The 24,986-nt window shown below is 37.6% G+C and overlaps 1 protein-coding gene and 1 pseudogene across 2 annotated transcripts in view; one reads left to right on the forward strand and one right to left on the reverse strand.

Annotated features, from left to right (window-relative positions):
* Positions 1–24,986, reverse strand: part of NPAT (nuclear protein, coactivator of histone transcription) — a 54,727-nt gene that overhangs the window by 20,819 nt on the left and 8,922 nt on the right. For both annotated transcript variants that reach the window (XM_025893335.2, XM_025893337.2), the window contains exons 2-7: positions 15,387–15,505; positions 10,833–10,893; positions 9,203–9,275; positions 7,013–7,053; positions 5,960–6,193; positions 4,987–5,068 (exon numbers count right to left, since the gene is read on the reverse strand). In XM_025893335.2, coding sequence (XP_025749120.1) covers positions 4,987–5,068; positions 5,960–6,193; positions 7,013–7,053; positions 9,203–9,275; positions 10,833–10,893; positions 15,387–15,505 — 610 coding nt within the window. The remainder of the gene's footprint in view (positions 1–4,986; positions 5,069–5,959; positions 6,194–7,012; positions 7,054–9,202; positions 9,276–10,832; positions 10,894–15,386; positions 15,506–24,986) is intronic.
* On the forward strand, positions 13,899–13,966 carry LOC141374610 (U4 spliceosomal RNA; annotated as a pseudogene).

Consider the following 24,986-nt stretch of genomic DNA (forward strand, 5'->3'; position numbering starts at 1 on the left):
CGGGTTTCATTCCTCTGTATATAGTTGTCCAATTTTCCCAGCACCATTCATTGAAGAGACTGTCTTTTTTCCATTGCATATTTTTTCCTGCTTTGTCGAAGATTATTTGACCATAGAGTTGAGGGTCCATATCTGGGCTCTCTATTCTGTTCCATTGGTCTATATGTCTGTTTTTGTGCCAGTACCATGCTGTCTCGGTGATCAATGCTTTGTAATATAGCGTGAAATCTGGCAACGTGATGCCCCCAGCTTTTTCTTTTTCAACATTTCCTTGGCGATTCAATTTCCATATTTCATACAAATTTTACGATTGTTTGTTCCAGCACTTTGAAAAATGTCATTGGAATTTTTATCGGGATGGTGTTGAAGGTATAGATTGCTCTGGGCAGCATAGACATTTTAACAATGTTTATTCTTCCCATCCATGAGCATGGAATGTTTTTCCATCTTTTTGTGTCTTCAAATTCTTTCATGAGTGTTCTGTAGTTCCTAGAGTATAGCTCCTTTACCTCTTTGGTTAGCTTTATTCCGAAGTATCTCATGGTTTTTGGTGCTATTGTAAATGGAATCATTTCTCTAATTTCTCTTTCCACAGTTGTATTGTTAATGTCTAAGAAAGCAACTGATTTCTGTGCATTGATTTTGTATCCTGCCACCTTACTAAACTGCCGTATGAGTTCTAGTAATTTGGGGGTGGAGTCTCTTGGGTTCTCCACATAATGTATCATGTCATCTGCGAAGAGAGAGAGTTTTGACTTCTTCTTTGCCAATTTGTATACCTTTTTTTTGTTGTCTGATTGCTGTTGCTAGGACTTCTAGTGCTATGTTGAACAACAGTGGTGAGAGTGGGCATCCTTGTTGTGTTCCTAATCTTAAGGGAAAGGCTCTCAGCTTTTCCCCATTGAAGATGATATTAGCTGTGGATTTTTCAAAGATGAATTTTATGAACTTGAGGAATGTTCCCTCTATTCCTCTACTCTTAAAGAGTTTTAATGAGGAAAGGATGCTGTATTTTGTCAAATTTTTTTTTGCATCAATTGAGAGGACCACATGGTTCTTCTCGTCTTATTAATGTGTTCTATCACATTGATTGATTTGTGAATGTTGAACCACCCTTGCATCCTGGGGATAAATCCCATCTGGTCGTGGTGGATGATCCTTTTAATGTATTGTTGGATCCTATTAGCTAGGATTTTGTTGAGAATTTTGGAATCCATATTCATCAGGGCTATCGATCTGAAATTCTCCTTTTTGATGGGATCTTTGCCTGGTTTGGGGATTAAGGTAATGCTGGCCTCATAGAATGAGTCTGGAAGCTTTCCTTCTGTTTCTATTGTTTGAAATAGCTTTGGGAGAATAGGTATTATTTCTTCTTTGCATGTTTGGTAGAATTCCCCAGGGAATCCATTAGGCCCTGGACTCTTGTTTTGGGAGGTTTTTGATCACTGCTTCAATCTTATTACTGGTTACTGGCCTATTTAGATTGTCAGTTTCTTCCGTTTCAGTCTTGGTAGTTTATAGGTTTCCAGGAAGGCATCCATTTCTTCCAGGTTGCTCAATTTATTGGCATATAGTTGTTGATAATAATTTCTAATAATTGTTTCTATTTCCTTGGTGCTAGTCGTGATCTCCCCCCTTTCATTCATAATTTTATTAATTTGGGTCCTTTCTCTTTTCTTTTAGATAAGTCTGGCCAGTGGTTTATTGATCTTACTAATTCTTTCAAAGAACCAGCTTCTAGTTTCATTGATCTGATCTACTATGTTTCTGGTTTCTAATTCATTGATCTCCGCTCTGATCTTAATTATTTCTCTTCTAATGTATGGCTTAGGCATTGTTTGTTGCTTTTTCTCCAGTTCTTTAAGGTGTAAAGTTAGTTGGTGAATTCGGGATTTTTCTATTTTTTTGAGTGACGCTTGGATGGCTAAGTATTTCCCCCTCAGGACCACCTTTGCAGTATCCCATAGGTTTTGAACTGATGTGTTTTTGTTCTCATTGGTTTCCATGAATTAAGTTCTTGTTGATTTCCTGGTTGACCCAAACATTTTTTAAAGATTTTTAAATTAACATATAATGTATTATTTGTTTCAGGGGTATAGGTCTGTGATTCATCAGTCTTACACAATTCATAGTGCTCACCATAGTACATACCCTCCCCAACGACCCAAACATTCTTAAGCAGAGTGGTCTTTAGCTTCCAAGTGTTTGAATTTCTGCCAAATTTTTTCTTGTGACTGAGTTCCAGTTTTAAAGCATTATGGTGTGAGAATATGCAGGGAACAATCTCAATCTTTTGGTATCGGCTGAGACCTGATTTGTGACCCAGTATGTGGCCTATTCTGGAGACAGTTCCATGTGCACTCAAGAAGAGGGAGTATTCTGTTGTCTTAGGGTGGAATGTTCTGTATATATCTATGAGGTCCATCTGGTCCAGTGTGTCATTCAAAGCTCATTTCTTTGTTGATTTTCTGCTTAGATGGTATGTCCATTGCTGAGAGTGGAGTATTGAGGTCTTCTACAATTAATGTACTATCAATACGACTCTTTACTTTGGTTAACAGCTGGCTTATTTAGTTGGCTGCTCCCATGTTGCAAGTGTAGATATTTACAATTGTTAGATCTTCTGGTTGACTAGACCCTTTAAGAATGATAGGGTCCTTCTGTATCTCTAACTACAGTCTTTAGCTTAAAATCTGATTTGTCTGATATTAGAATTACTACCCCAGCTTTCTTTTGAGGTCTGTTGACATGAAAGATGGATCTCCATCCCTTCACTTTCAGTCTGGATGTATCTTTACATTGTAAATGAGTCTCTTGTAGACATCATATGGATGGGTCCTGTCTTTTTATTCAATCTGTAACCCTGTGCCATTCTATGGGAGCATTTAGGCCATTAGCGTCGAGGGTGATTATTGAAAGATATGAATATATTGTCATCATATTGCCTGTGAAGTCCTTGTTTCTATAGATTGTCTCTGTAAATTTCTGTTCTATATCACCCTTGGGGTCTTTCTGCTTTTATAGACCCCCTTTAATATTTCTTGCAGGGCCGGCTTAGTGGTCACATATTCTTTCAGTTTCTGCCAGTCTTGGAAGCTCTGCATCTCTCCATCCATTCTAAATGACAGCCTTGCTGGATAAAGTATTCTTCACTGCATATTCTTCTCATTTAGTACCCTGAATATGTCTTGCCAGCACTTTCTGGCTTGCCCGGTCTCTGTGGATAGGTCTGACGTTATTCTGATGTTCCTCCCTCCGTTTGTAAGGAATCTCTTCCCCCTAACTGCCCTTAAGATGGTTTCCTTGGTTCTAAGATTTGCAAGTTTTACTATTACATGATGGGGCATTGGTCTGTTTTCCTTGATCTTGGGAGGGGTCCTCTCTGCCTCTAGGACACGTATGTTTGTTTCATTCCCCAGATTAGGGAAGTTCTCAGCTACATTTGCTCAGATATATCTTCTCGTCCTCTCTCTCTCCACCCCCTCAGGGATCCCAATAATTCTGATGTTGGAACGTTTCATGGAGTCACTTATTTCTCTAATTCTGTTTCCATGGATTTTTAGCTGTTTTTCCCAAGCCTCCTCTTTTTCCTTCTTTTCTATCGATTTGTTTCTAGATCACTAATTCGTTCTTCTGCCTCACTTACCCTAGCTGTTAGAGTACCTAGATTAGATTGGATCTCATTGATAGCATTTTTAAGTTCTGCCGGTTTAGCTTTCATTTCTGCCCTTAGAGACTCTATGTTGCCATTAATCGATTTCTCCATTGTAGCCATCATCTTCGTAACTGTTACCGTGAAGTCCATTTCCTACATCTTGATTATATCTGTATCCATCTGTAAATCCGTGGCAGAAGTCACAGTCTCTGATTCTTTCCTATTTTGGGGGTTCCTCCTCCTAGTCATTCTGTTGAGGGGTGGTTGAGGGAATGTACAGAGTCCAAATTACTGACCACAACCCAAGCAAGATGCACCTGTTTTGTAGGGACCTTAGGGTCGTCAGCCTCTTGTTCTCCCAGCCTGTCTTCTGGGGGTGAGGCCTGCTGTGCTGTTACTCAGGCAACACTGTTTGGGCAGAGTTGCCCTGCCTCCTGTGTGTGTGGGGGGGAATGGCTCAGTGAAAACTGGTTTTTTGGGGCTTTTGTTCCCTGGTGGCTTTCCACGTCTCTTCTGAAGAGTTAGAGCAGAAGTGACCGTTTCCAACCCTCTGCCTCCGAACAGAGATAGCAATCTGTTCTTCAGTGAGCTCTCCAGGCCACACTATCTCCGTTTCTGTCTCTGGTGCTAAAAACTGCAGTGTCCTGGGTTTGCGCCCCTCGGCAGCACTCCCAATCCTTGCCTCCAGGTCGGGGCACATCTCTGCCCTTTGTGCTTCTAAAACCACCAGCTGCACCCAGTTCACACGTGCGGCCCTGCCACTTCAGGTTTCAGTTCAGGGGGCTGCCCTAAAGTCTTTTCCCCACTGCTACTGGTCTGTGAATCTGTGCCCTGTCCCTAGTGCAGGAGGCTTTCACCTACTGGTGGTGCAGGAACCCGACGGCTACCTTCCCCTTCCAGTTTATCTTCTGATATGTGCCCGTGGAATCACGGCTCCCCACTTCACACCTTGAAACCAACCGCCTGCAATATTCTGTTTGTAGAGATCCAGATCTATCGTCTTACATCTCAGGCTGATTTCGTGGGTATTCAGAGTGGTCTGGTAGATATCCAGCTCAATTCAGGGAACCGGTTGCAATAGGGTCCCCTACTCCTCCGCCATCTTTTGTCCTCTTGATACCACCAATTTTAAGACATATTTTTATGTACTACTACAGATTTAAAATGTAGTAATGTGAATGCGAGAAAAAAAGCATTTTAGAATGGGTATAATAGTAAATAGTCCCAGGAACCGAATCCATTCTTGTTATTTTATTCATAATGTAAACACGGTGGTGTAATTCTTTAATTTTAGTGGTTATTGGAAACTTGTCTGTTCCAAAAGCATTTACCTTTTGCGTCTAGCAGGAGACATTACTGTGGTCTGAGTTTTCTTTTCCTGAGGACCAGGAATGATATTTAAAGCCTCTCCAGCTGTATATAAAAAAAAAAAGCATCATATCAAGGACATGGAATAGTTTTCTAAGCTTGAATTAATGGCATAAGTAGCATTACATAATGATTATTATTTTATATTAAACAGCATACACTGAGTGCTTTACTATGTGCAAGGCACTGTAAAATACATTAAGATGAGTAATATATACTATGACTTAAAGCTTTATAATACAGTACAGTCTGAACCAAAAATAACATGGCAGAACAGAGGAACTGTAAGTATAAACTAAGTGTACACTATAGTGTGTGTATACCGTTTTTTCTTTTCTTTTTTTTTTTTAATACTAAGTGTTTTTACCCAGTGGTGTAAACGAGCCTGGAGAGAAGATGGAAATGAGGGAGGATGTAACAGATGGTGATAAATTTTAGCTGCACACAAGAGAAAGAAGATTGGTCTAAGAAGTGAGACAGCTGACACCTGAATTTTTATTCCAACTCTGTTATTAACTAGTTTTTGCCCCTTACTATCATGCGTTTTCAATAGTTTCAAGTATACAAGATATACCAGATGGTCTCTAAGTTTATCCCTAGCTCTCAGATTCACAGAAATATGAAGGATTTGCAACATGCAGAAATGGAGGTGTACGGGAAGAATATTCCTCACTGTAGAACAGACTGGCATGAACAGAGATAAGGTAGTCAAATGTGTATTACTTTTAAAATCAAATATATAGAATAGAAATAATCCTAGATTAAAAGTTCTCATTAGTAATATGCTTACTTTAAGGCAAACCTACCCAAAGTGTATTCTACTTCCAGCCTCTTGTCTTTTTTTTTTTGCTATGATTTTGTAAAACAAATATAAAAGTGTAGCATATCATCGGTTTATACAATTACAAAATTTCAGAGAAGAAAATTTAAACTTACTGGCAGCAGTGTCTTGTGACTGTGAATGGTTGACCACTATAAAATTTGATCTCAAAGGAGCTGAAATCTGGCCAGCCGGCCGATTAACCTGTGTAGCTGTTGGAGGAGGAGGGGGAGTAGGAGTACACTGTCCTGAAAGATACGCTAAAGTCAGCAAGTCTGAACTGACGGGCGCTGCTTGAGCCGCAAGCCTTCTCTGTCGTTTGATTTCTGCAATGCCACTTCTTGTTCGGACTGAAACACATGAGCATTTAAAAGTTAACTGTTGGAGTACTCTGGCAATTTTAACAAGTCTACATGATACATGTCCCATTATTTAACATGTGAAATCTACAGATTAAAAAAGAGCTCTTGAAATATCAACTAAATTTATGTTGAAATTAGGTGGTAATTTCCTATGAAACAAACTGAAGTGAGTATAGCTGAACCTTGTACAGCACAGGGGTTAGGAGCACCGACCCTCTGTACGGATGAAAATCCAACTATAACTTAGGATTCCCCAACAACCTAACTAATACCTAATATTGACTAGAAGCTGTGCCAATAACCAATACTTAACTCATATTTTGTATGTTATACTGTATTCTTACAATAAAGCAACCTAGAGAAAACAAAAGGTTAAGAAAATCACAGGAAACGAAAATACATTTACACTCCTGTACTGTATTTAGAAAAAAAATCTGTGAATAAGTGGACCCATACAGTTCAAAGCAGTGTGGTTCAGCACACACAACCTCCATAAATCTACGAGTATATTTCTTCTGTAATAATTCATACTGATAATACCTCTACAAATCAAGAAACAAACCTTTGAAGTGAGAATTAAAAAGATGTGAATACATCAGAGCCATTGAGAAAAAACAGGGAGTATTTCAAATGTTTATTTCTGTAATAAATGAAAATATTTCTTATTATGATAATAACTGTACTTAGAAGAGCAGTAGTTTAAACAAATTACTCAGCACAAATGTACTGTTAATGAAAATGTTCATCTGATAGTATGAGTATGAAGTAATTCTGAACATTATTTATAGTTTAAAGTTGAATACCAACCTCTCTGATTAGCAACAAAGCCCGGGGAACTTTGCATGCTCCTAACAAATAAAACAAAATAGTTAGACATGAAAAAATTTCTGCTGTCAAGATACATTCTAATTTAGTAACAGACCTGAAGTAAACTGAATTAAAGGGCAATAGATCTCTCTCAGACAAAAAAGACAAGCACATTTTTTTTGAGGGGGTGACCAAATCTTACTTGCTTTAGAAGAGTAGCAGGTAAGCACACTCACACACATATGATTTTAATCATCAAGCTTCTATCCAGTGCAGTATGCATTAGAGAACTCTGACATCCCATCAAGAATTTGACTTGACTTTAGGAAGTCTACGTATTTAAGAAAGTTGTGTATAATTACCGTTACCACTAGAGATACCTTCCCAGAGAAATTCTGATTTTGCACAGGACTCCATAAATGCTCCAGAATCCCAAAGTTAACTTCAAAGGACATCCCGATTTTATCAAATTTATGACTATAAAACTATTTTATCCAGCCTCTAACAAGAGAGAAAAGCAAAGATATAATTTACAATATAAGGTGATTCTCCTTTTATTATGGTTACCCAATCACGGATACTGCTCTCTTTCTGGGAAATCTATTAAATAAGTCTCTACCAACAAGAGCAACAAAACTTACTAAACTGATTAAGCATTTTTTTTAAAAGATTATTTATTTGAGAGAGAAAGAGAGAGGGGGGAAAGAGAGAGGGAGAGTGAGAGGGAGATGCAGACTCCCCACTGAGCAGAGAGAGTCTGACGTGGGGCTTGATCCCAGGACCCTGAGATCATGACCTGAGCCAAAGGCAGATGCTTAACCAACTGAGCCACCCAGGCATCCCTGAATAAGCATTTTTAATAACACACAAACCAACCTGGAGAATACCTGGTTAAGAGCCTTTTATTTTTATGTAGTACCTTGTCAATAAGATATCTCAGTAACTTACAAATATTTATAGGTGTTAAATTGTGAATTTTTTTTTTAAAAAGATTTTTAGAATTTATTTATTTAGAGAGAGACACCGTGTGAGCAGAGGGAGAGGCAGAGGGAGAGAATCTCAAATAGACTCCCTGCTCAGGGGGAAGCCCGATGCAGAGCTCAATCCCAAGACCCTGACATCAGAACCTGACCAGAAATCAAGAGCTGGATGCTTAACTGATTGAGCCAAAGGTGCCCCAAATTGTGAATGTTTTTGAAAGATTATTTGAAAGAGAGGAAATGAGTTGAAATGGGGGGAAAAGGTAAGACTGTCAAATGAGATGTGGTACAAAGTTAGATAGAAAGCATTTGGAGCCACTTCAGGGTTTAAACTGAGGAAGGAATGGAGCCCCTGCCGAGACTTTTTTTGTTTTGTTTTTTTACAGATTTATTTATTTTACAGAGAGAGAGAAAGGGAGCAGGAGCAAAGGGCAGAGGGAGGGAGAATTCCAAGCAGATTCCCTGCTGAGTGCAGAGCACCACATGGGGCTCAGTCTCACATCCATGAGATCATGACCTGAGCCAAAACCAAGAGTTGGATGCTCAACCAACGGAGCCACTCAGGGACCCCAAGACCCTGCTGAATTTATGTTGGGTATTCACCTGTAGCTCTGGGAGAAAGGGTAAAAAACTGTTTTCATACTAGATTCTAAAGTTAAATAAGAGATGTTATAATTGATACCAATAAGGGCTGGCATCCAAGGCCATGACATGACCTAGGTAAAAGGTAGACACTGCTACCATGAGGAAATTCTAAATTTAGAAGATCCCAGAAGTAGATTACTCAAGTTTGTTTCTTTACAGGGCAAGAACCAATGAGGCATGACTTCAACACATCAATTCTTTGCATGAGTAACCAAGATGCAACTATGTAAGGAAATTCACACAAGACTGGCATTAGATTTGTATTCTAGCCAGAGACTGCCTCTAACTTGCTATGGGAACATGGGAATATTATTAAACACCTATAAATCTCAATTTCCTTATTTCTAAACATTTTATTCAAATATGCATTTTATGTCAAATTATTCCAATAAAAAACAAATGAATATCAATAATCTTTAGAGTAAATTTAAAATTAGATCAGTATCACAGAAATGCACTGTGTGGGTCTTAAGAAGATTTAAAACTGAACAGCTTCCTACATGTGTTTGCATTACAAAATGATCACGCATATTCTGATAAACTTACTATACAGGCTTTTTATTACCTGATCTGAGAAAGTGTATGGTCTAACTTCTTCCATAGAGATGACATAATTGCTGGGACATCATTTGATGTTTCTAGAGCATAAGAGGAAAAGTTTCTTAATAAATACAGTCAAAGAAAATTCAGCACTTAATTTAGACACAAAATGAACAAGGAAAACAAACTTTCCTCTAAGCTGCTGACATGTCACAAACTAAGAAATAAGCCTATCTTGTAAAATGACCTACAAAGCTATAAACGAGACTGCCTTCTTTTCTTAAGCCATTGAGTATCAGATGCAATATGAGTGGAAATAGAAATTTGTAAAGCCTCTGAAGCTTTTATAGATCAATTTTATATCTTCTTTGCATTAAAAAAAGACACTCTTCTTTTAAAGATTTAAGTAATCTCTACATCCAACATGGGGTTCGAACTTAACAACCTACGATCAAGAGTCACATGCTCCACCGACTGAGCCAGTCATGCGCCCCTCAAAAGGGCAAACTATTTTAAATCTGTTCTATCTGACATCATATTTGAATGTTAATTAAAATAATCTGATTTATAATAAACATCATAAAGGTTATGCAAACTCCTGTGAGTATGGAAATTATTTTTCTACAACCAATGTTTTTATGTCCAAATCACTGCGATCACTCAGCAACCCCTTAATAAAAGCCCCACCAGTTACTATACTTAGAGTACAGGTAAAATTCCTGAAGACGGATTAATTTTTTTTTTTAGAATATGCTCTAAAAGCCCACAGTAATGGGAAGCTTCTAGGATATTTAAAATCTTTACTATATACTTACAAAAAAACTCAAACCAGAGAAAGCTACCCAACATAAAAATGGGATTAAACCTTTGTAGTCCAATAGCATATTGTTTCTGAAGTTATTTACACTCTAAATATTCCTGTAAGAATATTTAGGCCTATTACATTTTTTTTTCTAGTGCTGTGATCTTGGAAAAAGTTAATATGGCTTCTCTAATTCTGTTTTCTGATACTTACTTAAAAATTATCTTAACAACCAATACCTGTAACTGGGTTATTTTAAAGACTGAAGTAAAACAAAAGAAAGCATTCAGCATAAAGCTGCCTAGAGACAAATACTCAAAGTAATAAATAAGCATCATTCCTTTTTTTCAATGTTATTATTTTATGGTAATTCTTTTGTTAATGTTGTGAATTATAAAAATAATCAGTATTGGAGAATAAAACAATTTTAACTTTCCCCCTAAAATATTACTTAGGCAAATATTATTTTATATTCTGGTTAATATAAACCAGAATTTTATGACTGGTTCCTGTGTTGAGATTTAGACTGCCAAGACCTTAAAATTAAAATATTGACTTGAAATTCTGTAACACATAGAACATGTTCATCAGTTTAGACACTTAGACTTGAGTTTTATTTAAGAAAATTATTTTGTTATATTCTCTAGCTTTCAGATTTTTGCCATTGATTTATTAATCAATATAAATGCAAACTAATTAGATATCTCCCAGTAAAACGTATCTCATCATAACTGAGACAAATTTTCTTTTGGCTTTTAGGAGGCATTAATAGCCTTTAAAAATTGTTTCCAATTAAAACTATTAGATAAATCCTGTATAAAATAGAAAAGAATCCCTAACCCTCAATTCTTACCTTTTGCTTTCATAGCTACATACTCATTCAGAATTGTTGTCAGGTTTTTTCCAAACAAGGACTGAAAAGAAAAAGATCAAGCATTATAAAAGTTGTGCAATACTACTAATAATTTCCCACCATGAAACATTTCACTCTATAAAGTTATAAAAGATCTGGATTTTTTGATGAAGAACAGATTAGGATAAGAACAGCTTATCAAAAATGAAGAGTCACTTAAGTTAAGGGTTGCATCAAATCTACAAGTCATGAATCTTGTCTGTTTGCATAAGACACTGTGACTATGTTTCATTAGCTAAGATAGTCCAAAGGCAGAAAAGCAGTTTTCAGCTGTGGGGTAGGGATCTAGTCACGTAACTTTTTTTTTTTTTTTAAGATTTTATTTATTTATTTAAGAGAAAGTGAGAGGGAGAGGGAGAGACAGAGAGCACCAGCTGGGGGTGGGGGAGGCGCAGTGGGAGAGGGAGAAGCACTCCCACTGAGTAGGGAATCCAATGCGGGGCTTGATCCCAAGATGCTGGGATCATGATCTGAGCTGAAGGGAAATGCTTAACCACTGAGCCACCCAGGTGTCCTCAGTCACATAACTCTTTAAAAACAGTAAGGACTCACTCCTAATTTGCCCTATCCTGAAAGCCATGTGAACCTGCCAAAAGACAAAGTGAAAAAACACTGAGCATAAGAGAGAGCCTTGACCAGCACCTTCCTATTTTCACTTCTATTCTCTCACAAACTTGTTTTCCTCCACCGCCCCCCCCGTTTCTCCTACTACTAAAGTGCAGGTTTTTATTACCTCAAGTTTGAGGTCATAAGAATCTGGAAGGCTTACTTTCGTATGTAAAAGTGGACATGTTAATTCTTAATTCATGAATCATTTGTTGTGAAGATTAAGGATACATGAAACATGTCTAAGACAACGTCTAACACAGGACAGGTGATCAGTTTCCTTTTCTCTCCTGAAGATTTCTACTTTGTTCTGTCTTAACTAAAGCCTGAGAAGTTTGGGGATTTGCTTAATACTAACTTGGTCATTCTACCTTGCCTTATTTCTAGTAGCTAACATTAATTTGTGAATGACTGGTATTGTGTCCCCCAAAATTCACATCAGGACACAGTGGAGAAAGTGGCCATCTATTAAGCCGGGAAGACAGCCATCACCAGGAACTGCATCAGGAGCACTTTGATCTCAGAATTCCTAGCTCCAGACCTGGGAGAAGATCTAGGGGTTAGGTGTGCATTTAGCTACTGGGGAACCACTGCAGCTGGGCCCTCACAGCAGAAAGCTATGCAACCACACAGACATGCTAATCCAAATAAACAAACACACCTATATCTGTATAGATTTGTACAAATATTAAACATGGCTTCATAGTGGTATCTCTGACTACAATTCAACACCACAGGTTTCATTCTTAGGCTTATCTGTATCTTCTTTCTCCCAGAGTCCTGGCTCCAATTATCTACATCTTACTTATTTGTTGAGAACGGCTAATTTAGAGAACTCAGGGGAATTTATTTAAGATTCATTCATGCTGTTGTGTGAATCAACAGTGTGTTGCCTTTTATTGCTTAGTAGTATTTGATTCTATGGCTATACCATAGTTTACCCACCTACTGGCTAAAGGACAGTGTGGTGGTTTCTGATTTTTCACCATCACATATGAACATTAGTGTGCAGGATTTTGGGTGAATATGTTTTTCAATTCACTTCAGTAAATATCTGGATGTATGAGTGCTGGGTCTCATGCGGAATGTACGTTTAACTTCATAAACAATTGTCAATCTGTTTTCCAAAGTGGTTGTATGATTGAGTTGAATGAGCAATGAATGAGTGCCTACTGCTTTGCATCCTTAGGGCTAAGTATCTGACAGTTTTTAAATGTTTTTTTACATTAGCCGTTCTAATAGGTATATATTGGTATCTCCTTATTCATTTGCATCTTTCCAATAACAATAGATTTGGAGTTTTTTTCCTTTTCGAGTTTTTTTTCCATAAGCTTATTGCCATCTTTAGATCTCCTGCCCATTAAAAATTTCATTTTTGGGGGCACCTGGGTGGCTCAGTCGTTAAGCGTCTGCCTTCGGCTCAGGTCATGATCCCAGGGTCCTGGGATCAAACCCCACATCGCGCTCACTGCTCAGTGGGAAGCCTGCTTCTCCCTCTCCCACTCCCCTGCTTGTGTTCCTGCTCTCGCTCTCTCGCTCTCTAAAAGTAAAATCTTAAAAAAAATTTTTTTCTTTTTTTTTTTAATTTAACAGTTTTTTAACAGGTATGCTCGGTACAAATCCTTTACCACAGATGTGATAATGTAAATAGTTTCTTTCAGCCTGTGGCTTGTCATTCTTGGAACAGTTTATGGTAGAGCAAAATTTTTAAATTTTTACAAAGTTTAATTTACCAATTTATCCTTTTATTGTCAGTGCTTTTGGTATCACATCTAAAACTCATCACCAAACCCACGTTTACACAAGTTTTCTCAAAAAACAAAAACAAAAACAAAAACAAAAAACTTACAGTTCTACATTGCACCTTTGGTCTTTTATCCACTTTGGTTAATCTTTGTATGAGGTATGTGTAAAGGATCTTTTTTTGAATCTGGATGTCTAATTGTTCTATCTCCATTTGTTGATGAAATTACTCTTTCTCCAGTGAATTGCTTTTGCACTTTGGTCAAAATCAGTTGTGTGTGTGTGTCTACATCGGGCTCTATTCTGTTCCACCAATCTAAGTCCCTAACCTTCCTCTAATGTCACTCAATCTTGATTATTAGAGGTTGTTAATAAGTCTTACAATCAAGTAATGGGAGTCTTCCAACCTATCCTTTTTAAGAATTATTTGGGCTTTTTGTTCCCTTGCTTTTCCATGTAAAATTTAGAATTCAGCTTGTTGCTATCTACAAAAATGTTTGTGGGGATTTTGATTGTAATGGATATATAGATTAAAATGGGGAGAACTGACATCTTAAATGAACACAGTATGTTTGATATTCTCCAGCAGTTTTGGAGGTTTTTTCAGGTTTCCTCCATAGATAAGCATGTTGTCTATGACAACTGAAATGAATCTGAAGCTTTGCATAGTGGTAGTATCATAGCCAATGAGGTTAATCCGAGGCGCAATTATTGCTAATTGAAATGAATCTGAGACATGTTCAAAATAAATTAGCAAAATACTATGTCAAATAACGTAGCTCCAAACTATGTCCATTATATTCCGAATGATGCTCTGTTGGTCTAGTGACATTCTAAAAAGAGGTGACAACAAGATAACAAAACACCTGTTTTATATTTGTCTAAATTAAGCAAGCAGACATAGGAAAAAATGGGTTGAGATAAGATACCACAGAGCAGGTGGCTTAAATAACAGGCATTTCTTTTTCTTTTTTTAAAGATTTTATTTATTTCAGAGAGAGAGAATGAGAGATAGAAAGCACGAGAGGGAAGAGGGTCAGAGGGAGAAGCAGACTCCCCACTGAGCAGGGAGCCCGATGTGGGACTCGATCCCAGGACTCCAGAATCATGACCTGAGCCGAAGGCAGTCGCTTAACCAACTGAGCCACCCAGGCGCCCCCAGGCATTTCTTATTCTGGAGACTGGTGAGTCCCAAATCAAGGTGCTGGTCAATCTGGTTCCTGGTGAGGGCCAACTTCCTGGCTTCCAGACATCTCCCTTCTTGCTGTGTGCTCCCATGGCATCCCCTCCATGCCTGTTCGAGGAGAAAGATCTCTCTCTTCCACTTCTTATAAAGGCAATAATCGCATGACAAGGGGCCCAAACTCATGACCTAATCTAAACCTAATTAATTCCCAAAGGCCCCACCTCTAAACCATCACATCGGTGCTTAGGGTTTCAACCTATGAATTTTGGAGGAACACAAATATTTAGTCCATAGCAGGCAGAAAACAAGTGAGCCCCAAGATAAGCAGTAGTGAAACTGCTGTTAGAAATGAGAGTGTCGGGGCGCCTGGGTGGCTCAATCGGTTAGGCGTCTGCCTTTGGCTCAGGTCATGGTCCTGGGGTCCTGAGGAGATTGAGCCCCGCATCGGACTCTCTGCTCGGCGGGGAGCCTACTTCTCCCTCTCCCTCTGCTGCTCTCCCTGTCAAATGAATAAAAAAAAAAAAAAAAAAATGAGAGTATCTTTTTTTTTTAAAGATTTATTCACTTGACAGAGAGCGAGTGAGCCAAAGAGCACAAGCTGGGGCGGGAGGTGGGGGGGGACTGGGAGAGGGAGAAGCAGGCTCCCCACTGAGCAGGGAGCTCGATCCCAGGACCCCGGAATCATGACCTGAGCCAAGGGTAGACGCTTAACCACATGAACCACACAGGTGCCCCGAGAATGTTATTTTGAAACTGATTCTTAGAAGCAAAGTTGCCAGCTTTGGCATAAGCGTGTGAAAAGAAGAGCTGGCCTTCTTTAGGTCTTTCCAGTCATGCATTAATACTATCAAATGTCTACCAGTTTTGAAACTGCTAATGAGCTGATGTTAAGACTGCTGTTTATAGTCTCTCATGTTGGTCAATGAGGAACTATTTCCCTTAAGGAACAAATCACTCACCAGTAAGCAGGCTGGAATAAAACCTTCATCTGTACAATGTTCTGCGTATTCTTTTAAATTTGAACTTTCCAAAATAAAAGTTTGGCAGGTAGAAGTGAGGTTTTCCTGTTGTAAGTAACCTAAATGAAAAACAGAAGGTTAGGTAATTCCAGTAACTTCGGTACTTTCGCCCCAATGCAACAGAAACGCAGTTTCGTATCACAAATGGAACCTCAGGTGGAATGTGCTGGGTTTCTGCAGCCTTGCCCAGAACCACCAGTTTGTGCTGCAGTACAAAGCAGTCTTCATAGAATATGTGGTTGTCTGATGGAAAAAACTCTAGCTAACCTAAAAACATACGGTATCTGATAAAGTACAATTAATGCAGAGTAATGCTTACAAGTGAATCTGTAAGTAATGATACGTAAGAGGAGAACTAATAAAGAAATTCTCCATAACCTCCATACTGGCCAGGCTGGCAGACAATTATATAAGTAACTTACTGGATTATCAAGAAACTACATCCTCCCAATGTTGCTATTTACTTGTACACTTCACTTATCTGCCTAACGGTTTAAGAGGAAAAATGAACAAAAGATCTGCTTTGAAGGAAAGCAAAGAAAGGCACTCCTTTGATTTTTTTAATTTATGCCTTTGGGAATCAAAACACTATTTCAACAACAACGTTAGCATTTACATCTAACTGACATTTACGGAACAATCTTATTTATCAGTCCTTGGTACTTGCACACATATGAACACTTCATTTGTCTTGACTAGCAGCCTATCTTTGTTCTTTTGTTTCTTAGCATTATTGGCGTTTACCTAAACCCACCACTAAAAACAGCAGTATAATACTGAAAGAATATCGGATAGGATATTGGGAGACCAAGTTTTTACTCTATTTGGTTAAATTAAGCATTGTGAATTTGGGGCAAAAAATATCACGTATCTTCCAGGACTAGGGTGCTTCATCTGTAAGGCATCACACTTGCCTTGACTTGTGGATCAAATCTGGTGAAATTACTCCCTTGTGTAAAGCCCTTCAATCACTTCCCATAGCACTCAGTTAAACTTCTAAATTCTGAGCAGCTTCAGCTGGAATGACCATTTAAGGACCTCCAAAAATCCTCTCCTCCATAAAAGCAATGAGAACACTGGCACAAATGGTTAAAAAGAGAAAAACTTTTACAGAACTCAGAAAATAATCAAAGTCTTGGGAGCATTTAAGAAAAATAGAAGAACTTCAGTAATAATGAACACTGTGGCATTTTAACTTGCTCTATTCTCATGCTCATATCCCCAGCTGAGTGGTATACTTGTTTTAAATGTGATTCCAGGCTATTGATTTTCAAACAGCCTAGCAGCCAATGGAGGGATCAGATACGGATGGAATTTTTCCAAAGACTCATTCCCATTCCCAGAATAATTTGATCTGCGTAAAAATTACCTGGAAACCTCCACTTGCATGGCTGGTCTTTGAATTGAATCAGAATTTACCCAGTGCAAAGAACCTTCTCCTTTAAGATGTTTGCCTAAAACTATCAGCAGGAATAGCTTGACACTACAACTATCAGTGACGAAGAGTGGGACAAACAAGCTAAACAAAACAAAACATACAGAGACACACACACACACACACACACACACACAAAGCTGGGGTATGAACAGTCCACAGCAGGCTCTGAAAAGTTAGGATATATTCCTGGGATATTAGAAGGACATGTACAAGTGTAGGGCAGTGCACATAGAAGAGATCTGACAAGGCCCTAAGCTCTCACCTCTGGCTGACCAGTAAGGCTCTGAGTAAGCAGGCTAAGGCAGAGTTGCCAACTGCTTAGCTGAATGTTCAAGCATGCCCCAACATACACCCAGCCCCTTGACAAACAATGGGAGACTTATGGACTCCAAGCTTTAAAAAAAAAAAAAAATTCAGTGTCCAATCATAGAATATAAACTCAAAGAATAAAGACTTTACAGATTTAGTTCAGGCAGCAGTTCACAGCAACTGCTGAAACAACAAAGAGCCGTAACAAACGTGAGGGAGGCAGGAGAATTTGATTACAAAAGCTGTCACATTATATTATTTAAAATGTCTAATTTACAGCAAAAAAATATGAGACATGCAGAGAAACAAGCAAATATGTTTCATATACAAGGCAAAAATAGGGGCACCAGGTGGCTCAGTCAGGTAAGTATCTGCCTTCGGCTCAGGTTATGAGCCTGGAGTCCTGGGATCGAGACCCACATCCAGCTCCTTGCTCAGTGAGGAGTCTGCTTCCCCCTATACCCCTCACCCTGCTCGTGCTCTAATAAATAAAAACTTAAAAAAAAAAAAAAACGCAAGGCAAAAATAAAAGCAGTCAACAGAAATCATCCCTAAGGAAGCCAAGAGTTAAAACTTTAAAAAACTTTAGTTTTTACCTAGAGTTAAAACTTAATATCAGCTACTTCATTTTTTTTTTTTTTGACACAGAGAGAGCACAAGCAGGGGGAGGAGCAGCAGAGGGAGAAGCAGACTCCCCGCTGAGCAGGGAACCCAATGTGGGACTTGATCCCAGGACCCTGGGATCATGACCTGAGCCAAAGGCAGACGCCCAACCAACTGAGCCACCCAGGTGCCCCAGCTACTTCATTTTTAAAAGATCTGAGAGAGAAAGAAAGAACAAGCATGAGCGTGGTGGGGAGGGGCAAAAGGAGAGGGAGGGAGAGGGAGGGAGGGAGATACTTCAGCAGTCTCTGCACTTAGATCAGAGCCTGATGCAGGGCTCAATCTCATGATTCTGAGATCACAACCTGAGGTGAAATCGAGTCGGATGCTTAAACGACTGCCTCACCCAGACGTCCCCAAAATCAGTTGTTTTAAATAAGTTCAGGGAACTAAAGAAAACTATTCCTAAATATCTAAAAAAAATTATGAGAGCAATATTTCATCAAAAAGAAGTAAGAAAAACAGAAATTATACAAAAAAAAACCCAAGTAGAAATTCTAGGGTTGAAAAGTATAACAACTAAAATGAAAAATTCCCTAGAGGGGGGACTCAACAGCAGATGTGAAGAGGCAGATGAAAGAATTAGTGAACCTGAACACAGCTCAAATGAGATTATCCAGCATAAGGAACAAAAACAAAACAAAACAAAAAAATCACAAAAAGTTAACAGTCTTTGAGACTTGTGGAACACTATCAGTTGTGCCAACATAAGCATAATCAAAGTCCCAGGGGAGGAGAGACAGAAAAAGGCAGAAGGAATACTTGAAGAATTAATGTCCAAATAATGAACATCCAAAATTTGAGAATTATTTATTTAGGAAGCTCAATAAATTCCAAGTAGGATACATGGAAAGAATTTCATATCTAGACATCTCATAATCAAATTGTCAAAAGACAAAGAGAATTTGGAAAGCAGAGAGAAACAGTTCATCACTTCACAAGGGATCCTCAGTAAGATTAACAGCTTTTTTCTTCATGAGAAACCATGGAGGCCAGAGGCAGGGAGATGAGGTAAAGTGCTAACAATAACAAAAATCCAACCAAGACCAACAAAACCCCTTCAAAATGGAGACATTAAGCTACTCCCAGATTAAAAATACAAAATGAAACAAAACCCAAAGACATTGTTGCCAGCAGACTTGCCCTTTAAGAAATATTAAAGGGAGTCCTTTAGGCTAAAATTAAAGGACGCTAGACAGTGAAACAAATCCATGTTAAAAAAACAAAACACACCACTAAAGGTAACTGTACAGGTAAACATAAAACAGTACAAATTACTTTTTGTTTGTAACTCCCTGCTGTTGTAAACGACAACTGTATATAGTAAGTATAAATCTGGGTTGGTGACCATATAATGGTGAAGATGTAATTTATATCACCTTAAAAGCAAAAAGGGGGATGAGAATGGAGTTATAGAGGAGCAAAGTTTTTATATACTACTTAAATTAAGCTGGTATCAATCCAAACAAGATTGTTTTAAGTTACTTGTAAACTTCAAGCAATCACTAAGAAAAAGGCTCAAAAATAAAAAATATAAAGGAAACAATGGGCGGGGGGGGTGCGCCTGGGCAGCTCAATTGGTTAAGTGTTCAGACTCTAGTTTTTGGGATAGAGCTACACACACACACACACACACACACACACACACACACACACACACACACACGGCTCTGTGCTCATCAGGGAGTTGCCTTGAGGATTCTCTCTCCCCCTTAGTCCCCTCCCTGCTCGCCTGCACGTGCTCTCTAAAATAAATTAAGAAAAAAAAAGGAAACAAGGGAATTAAAATAGTAAATTGGAAATATTCAACACAAAAAAGGCAGTAATAGAAGAGTAACAGAAAAAGTAATTACATATATATATATATATATATATAGACTACAAGTATCAGAATGGCAGGCAAAATCCTCACCTTATAAGTAATTATATTAAGTGATAATGGATTACACAATAAAAAGGTACACACAGAATGAATAAAAAATATGATCCAACTATATGCTTTTATTTTTTTTATTTTTTTATTTTTTTTAACTTTTTTTTTCAACTATATGCTTTTAACAACACACACTTTACATTCAAACACACAAATAGGTTGAAAATAAAAGGATGGAAAAAGATATAACGTTCATACAGTAACTAGGAGCTGGAGAGGCTATACCAGTATCAGACAAATTAAGACAAATATTGTTAGTAGAAACAAACATAATGATAAGATATTTAATGAATCAAAAAGAGAACAATTACAAGTATATATGCATGTAACAACCAAGGCCCCCAAAAACATGAAGCTAAAACTAACCGAAGTGGAACAAGAACTAGACAATTCAACAAGAAGTTATAGACTTCAACATCCTACTTTCAATAATAGACCAGAGAGCTCAGTCAGGAATGAGAAGGCTTTAACACTATAAACCAACTAGACATAACAGACATCTATAGCATACTCCACCCAACAACAGCAGAATACACATTTTTCTCAAGTGCATGTGAACATCCTCCAGGATAAACCACTCATTAGGACATAAAAAAAGTTTCAATAAATTAAAAAAGACAAATTATATAGAGTATACTCTGACAATAGACTAAAATTAGAAATCAGTAATAAGAAATTCACAAATATGTGGAAATTAAACAACACTCTCCTAAATAATCAAAGGGTCAAAGAAGAAAACAAAAGGAAAGTAGAAAATATTTTGAGATAAACAAAAACAAAATGCAACATACTAAAACTTATGGATGCAGCTAAAGAAGTGCTTAGTGATACATTTATATCTGTAAGTACATTTCAGAGATGAAAGATCTCTAACCAATAACCTATTCTTTCATTTTACGAACTAGAAAAGCAAACTAAACCCAAAAGAAAGAAGGAAGAAAGTAAAAGATCAGAGAAGAAAAACCAATTAAAAGAGAAAAATCTAGGAAACAAAAAGTTGATTCTCTGAAAAGATCAACAGTAATCAACAATCCTTAAAGAGGCTGACACAAAAAGACGACTCAAATTCCTAAATTCAAGAAGGAAAGAGGGGACATTACTATCACCCTTACCGAAATATTATAATATTTATATTATAAAAGGATACTATGAACAGTTATATGGCAACAATTTAGAGAGCCCAGGTGAAACAAATACTTCTTAGAGAGACATTAACTGAACCGACTCAAGAATCTACAGAAAATTTGAATAGACCTAAAACAAGTAGAGACTGACTTGTAATAAATACTCTTTTCATAAAGAAAGGCCTAGGATCAAATGGCCTCACTGGTGAATTCTATCAAATATTGAAAGAAGTTTCACCAACTCTTTAAAAAAACAAAAAATAAGAGAGGCCTTTCCATTTCAAACGCTGATACTAGTAATAATCTGATACTAAAACCAGACAAAGACATCATATGAAAACTACAAACCAATATCCCTTATGGAAAAGCAGATGTAACAATTCTCAACAAAATACTAGCAAACTAAATCCATTAACATTTGAAAATGATTATACACCATAACCAAGTGCAATTGTGCCAAAAATGCAAGAGTGAAAATAAAACAAATCAATGTAATACACTCTATTAAAAGAGGGGCGCCTGGGTGGCTCAGTTGTTAAGTGTCTGCCTTCAGCTCAGGTCATGATCCCAGGGTCTTGGGCTCGAGCCCCAAATCGGGCTCCCTGCTCGGTGGGAAGCCTGCTTCTCCCTCTCCCACTCCCCCTGCTTGTGTTCCCTCTCTCACTGTGTCTCTGTCAAGTAAATAAAATCTTTAAAAAAAAAAAAAAAGACTAAAGTCGGCCCAATACATTAATAGAATAAAGAACAAAACCATGTTATCTCAACAGATGTAGAAAAACCACTTGACAAAATCCAACACCTTTTCGTAATAAAAATATGAGGAATATAAGGGAATTTCTTCAACCAGATAAAGGCATTTGTGAAAATCACACAGCTAATGTAATACTCAAAGGTTAAAGAGTCAAGCCCATAGGATCAGGGACAAGACCATGCTTGCTCTTGCCATTTCTATGCAACATTGTACTAGAAGTTCTAGTTTGGGCAATTAGGAAAGAAACTGAAGTAAAAAGCGTCCACATTGGAAAGGAAAAAAATCAAATGTCCTCACTTGCAGATGACATGATGTCCTAAATAGAAAATTCTAAGGAATCCATGTACACACAGAAAAACTATTAAAGTCAATAAGTGACTTCAGCAAGGCTTCAGGATAAAATCAGCCGCATTTCTATATACTTGCAATGAACATCCAAAACTGAAAAAACAAAACAAAACAAAAACCAATTTTATTTACAAAAGCATCAAAAAGAATAAAATATTTAGGAATTAAGTTTAACAAAAGAAGTGTATGATCCTACTAAAAACTAGAAATATTACTGAAAGATATTAAAGACTAAATACATAGATCTCTCTTGTTTATGGATTAGAAGAGTTAATGTTATTCAGATGTCAATACTCTTAGATTCAACACAACCCCTATCAAAATCTTAGTTGCCTTTTGTGCAGAAATCGACAAACTGATCCTAACATCCACAGGGAAATACAAGGGACCCAGAGTAGTTAAAACAATCTTGAAAATGAAATGGTGGACTTACACCTACCCACTTCAAAACATGCTACAAAACAATAGTAATCAAGGTAATGTGGTACTAGCATAAGGATAGACCTATAGATCAATGGGACAGAATTAACATTCCAGACATTTATGGTCAATTGATTTTCAAAAACAGTGCCAAGTCAGCTCAATGGGGGAAATATTAGTCTTTTCAACAACTGGTGCTAAGAGAACTGGATACCCACAAGCAAAACAATGAAGCTGGACCAAAACAATTAAGTTGTACCTCATACCAAATATAAACATTAACTAAAAACAGATCAAATATATAAGTGTAAGAGCAAAAACTGTAAAAGTCTTAGAACAAAACACAGGTGTAAATCTTTTTGATGTAGGATTAGGTAATGGTTTCTTAGGACATCTAAAGAACAAGCAACCAAAGAAAAATTAGATAGACTGAACTTCATCAAAATTAAAAGCATTTGTGCTTTCAAAGATACTATGAAGGAAGTGGAAAGATAATGGACCAGGGTGCCTGGGTGGCTCAGTCGGTTAGGTGTCTGCCTTCAGCTCAGGTCCTGGGATCAGCCTGTATCAGGCTCCCTACTCGGTGGGGAGCCTGCTTCTCCCTCTCCTCCCTGCTTATGCTCTCTGTCCCTATCTCCATCTGTCTCTCTCCGATAAATAAATTAAAAAAAAAAAAGACAAGACAATGGACAAAAATTGAAGAAAATATTTGCAAGTCATCTATCTGATAAGGAACTAGAATCCAGAACATATAAAGAACCACGAAGCAAATGAGAAGAGGCTCAACTTCATCAGCAAATAGGAAAATATAAAATCAAAACCACAATGAGATGTATCAATTCATACCCACTAGAATAGTCAGAATTAAGAAAGATAGTGAGTACTGACAGAGATGTGATGAAACTGGAGATCTCATACATTGCTGGTAGAAATGTAAAATGGTGCAAAATCACTTGGGAAGTTCTCAGAAATATTAAACATAGAATTACCACATCACCAAGTGATTCTACTCCTATATATCTAAGAGAATTGAAACAGTATGTCCAAACAAGATTTGTACATGAATGTTCATAGCATTTTTTTAATAGCCAAAAAGTGGAAACAACCTAAATGTTCATCAATGAATGGGCAAAATGTGGAATATCCATTCGGTGGAACATTTTTCAGCCATGAAAAGGAAGTAACTACTTCAGCTTGCCACGACATGTATGAATCTTGAAAACAAGGTTCTAGAAGTCAGATACAAAAGGCCACAAATTGTAGAATTCCATTTACATGTTAAGTCCAGAATAGGGAAATCCACAGAAACAAAAAGTAAATTAATGGTTGCCAGAGTTTGTGCGAAGGGGGCAAATGGGAGTGACTATTAATGGGTCTGGCGTTTCTTTTGAGGATGATGGACATGTTCTGGAATTAACATTGTGGTGATGGTTAAAAAACACTGTGAATATACTGAATATTGTGAATATACTGAAAACCACTGAATTTTACTTGTTGTGGGATGTGGATTATATCTCGATGAAAAAATGTAATCCTACATTAACACGTTATATGAAGCTCTACTTGTTTTGCATCCTTATTTCTTCTTTAGCCTTATATCATGCCATTCCATCTCTCCCAGACTCACTGGTCTTTCAATTCCGCAAATTCACAAATGCTCTGATATCAAGACCACTGTATACTCCATTCCCATTGCTTTGGCAGCTTCTTAGCCTAGCTAATTCCAACTCATTCTTCAGGTCTACGGTTAACTACCACTTCCTCAGAGGCTCTTTTTTTGAATCCTCTTATTACGTGCTATACTCCTCTTACCAGATACTACATTCCCTTATACCTTTCCTTTGCCAGTAGACTTATCTCAGGGCTGGTATAATACTCAAGTATTTAACGACTAAAGCAATTATTTAGGTCTCCTCCATATTTAAAATTCTATTCTTTTCACCTGGAACTTTATCTTTAACCAGGCCCTCCAAGTCAAAAGACTAATTAGAGGGCGCCTGGGTGGCTCAGTTGGTTAAGCGACTGCCTTCAGCTCAGGTCATGATCCTGGAGTCCCAGGATCGAGTCCCGCATCGGGCTCCCTGCTCAGCGGGGAGTCTGCTTCTCCCTCTGACCCTCTCCCCTCTCATGCTCTCTATCAAATAAATAAAATCTTTAAAAAAAAAAAAGACTAATTAGAATGCCTATGAAGTCATTATGTATGAAGATTATAAAAGCAAAGGGCAAGAAAATTGTCATCCCATTTTAGGAAATGCCCTAGCTGGGATGTGGGAACCAACTCACCACTTTCTACTTATAGCTGATGAATCAGTTTTCCAACGGCTTGCTCACTAATGCTAGAGAGAGAAACAAAGAATACACAAATAAAAAAAACAAAGATACTGTCCTTTGGATTAGGGGACGACATTTAGAAACCAGAATATACCTTTTATCTCATATACTAGTACTTCAGTGTCTCCAACACTGATATGAAATCATCTCAAATATGAAATTAGATCAAAGACAGATTGCTATTTTCCCTTTATTTTTCACAAATAATGCAATATAAACCCTT

The sequence above is a fragment of the Callorhinus ursinus genome, unplaced genomic scaffold (genome assembly GCF_003265705.2).
Source record: "Callorhinus ursinus isolate GAN/ISIS: 27379988/994484 unplaced genomic scaffold, GSC_fseal_2.0 scaffold19, whole genome shotgun sequence".
Lineage (NCBI taxonomy): Eukaryota > Metazoa > Chordata > Mammalia > Carnivora > Otariidae > Callorhinus > Callorhinus ursinus.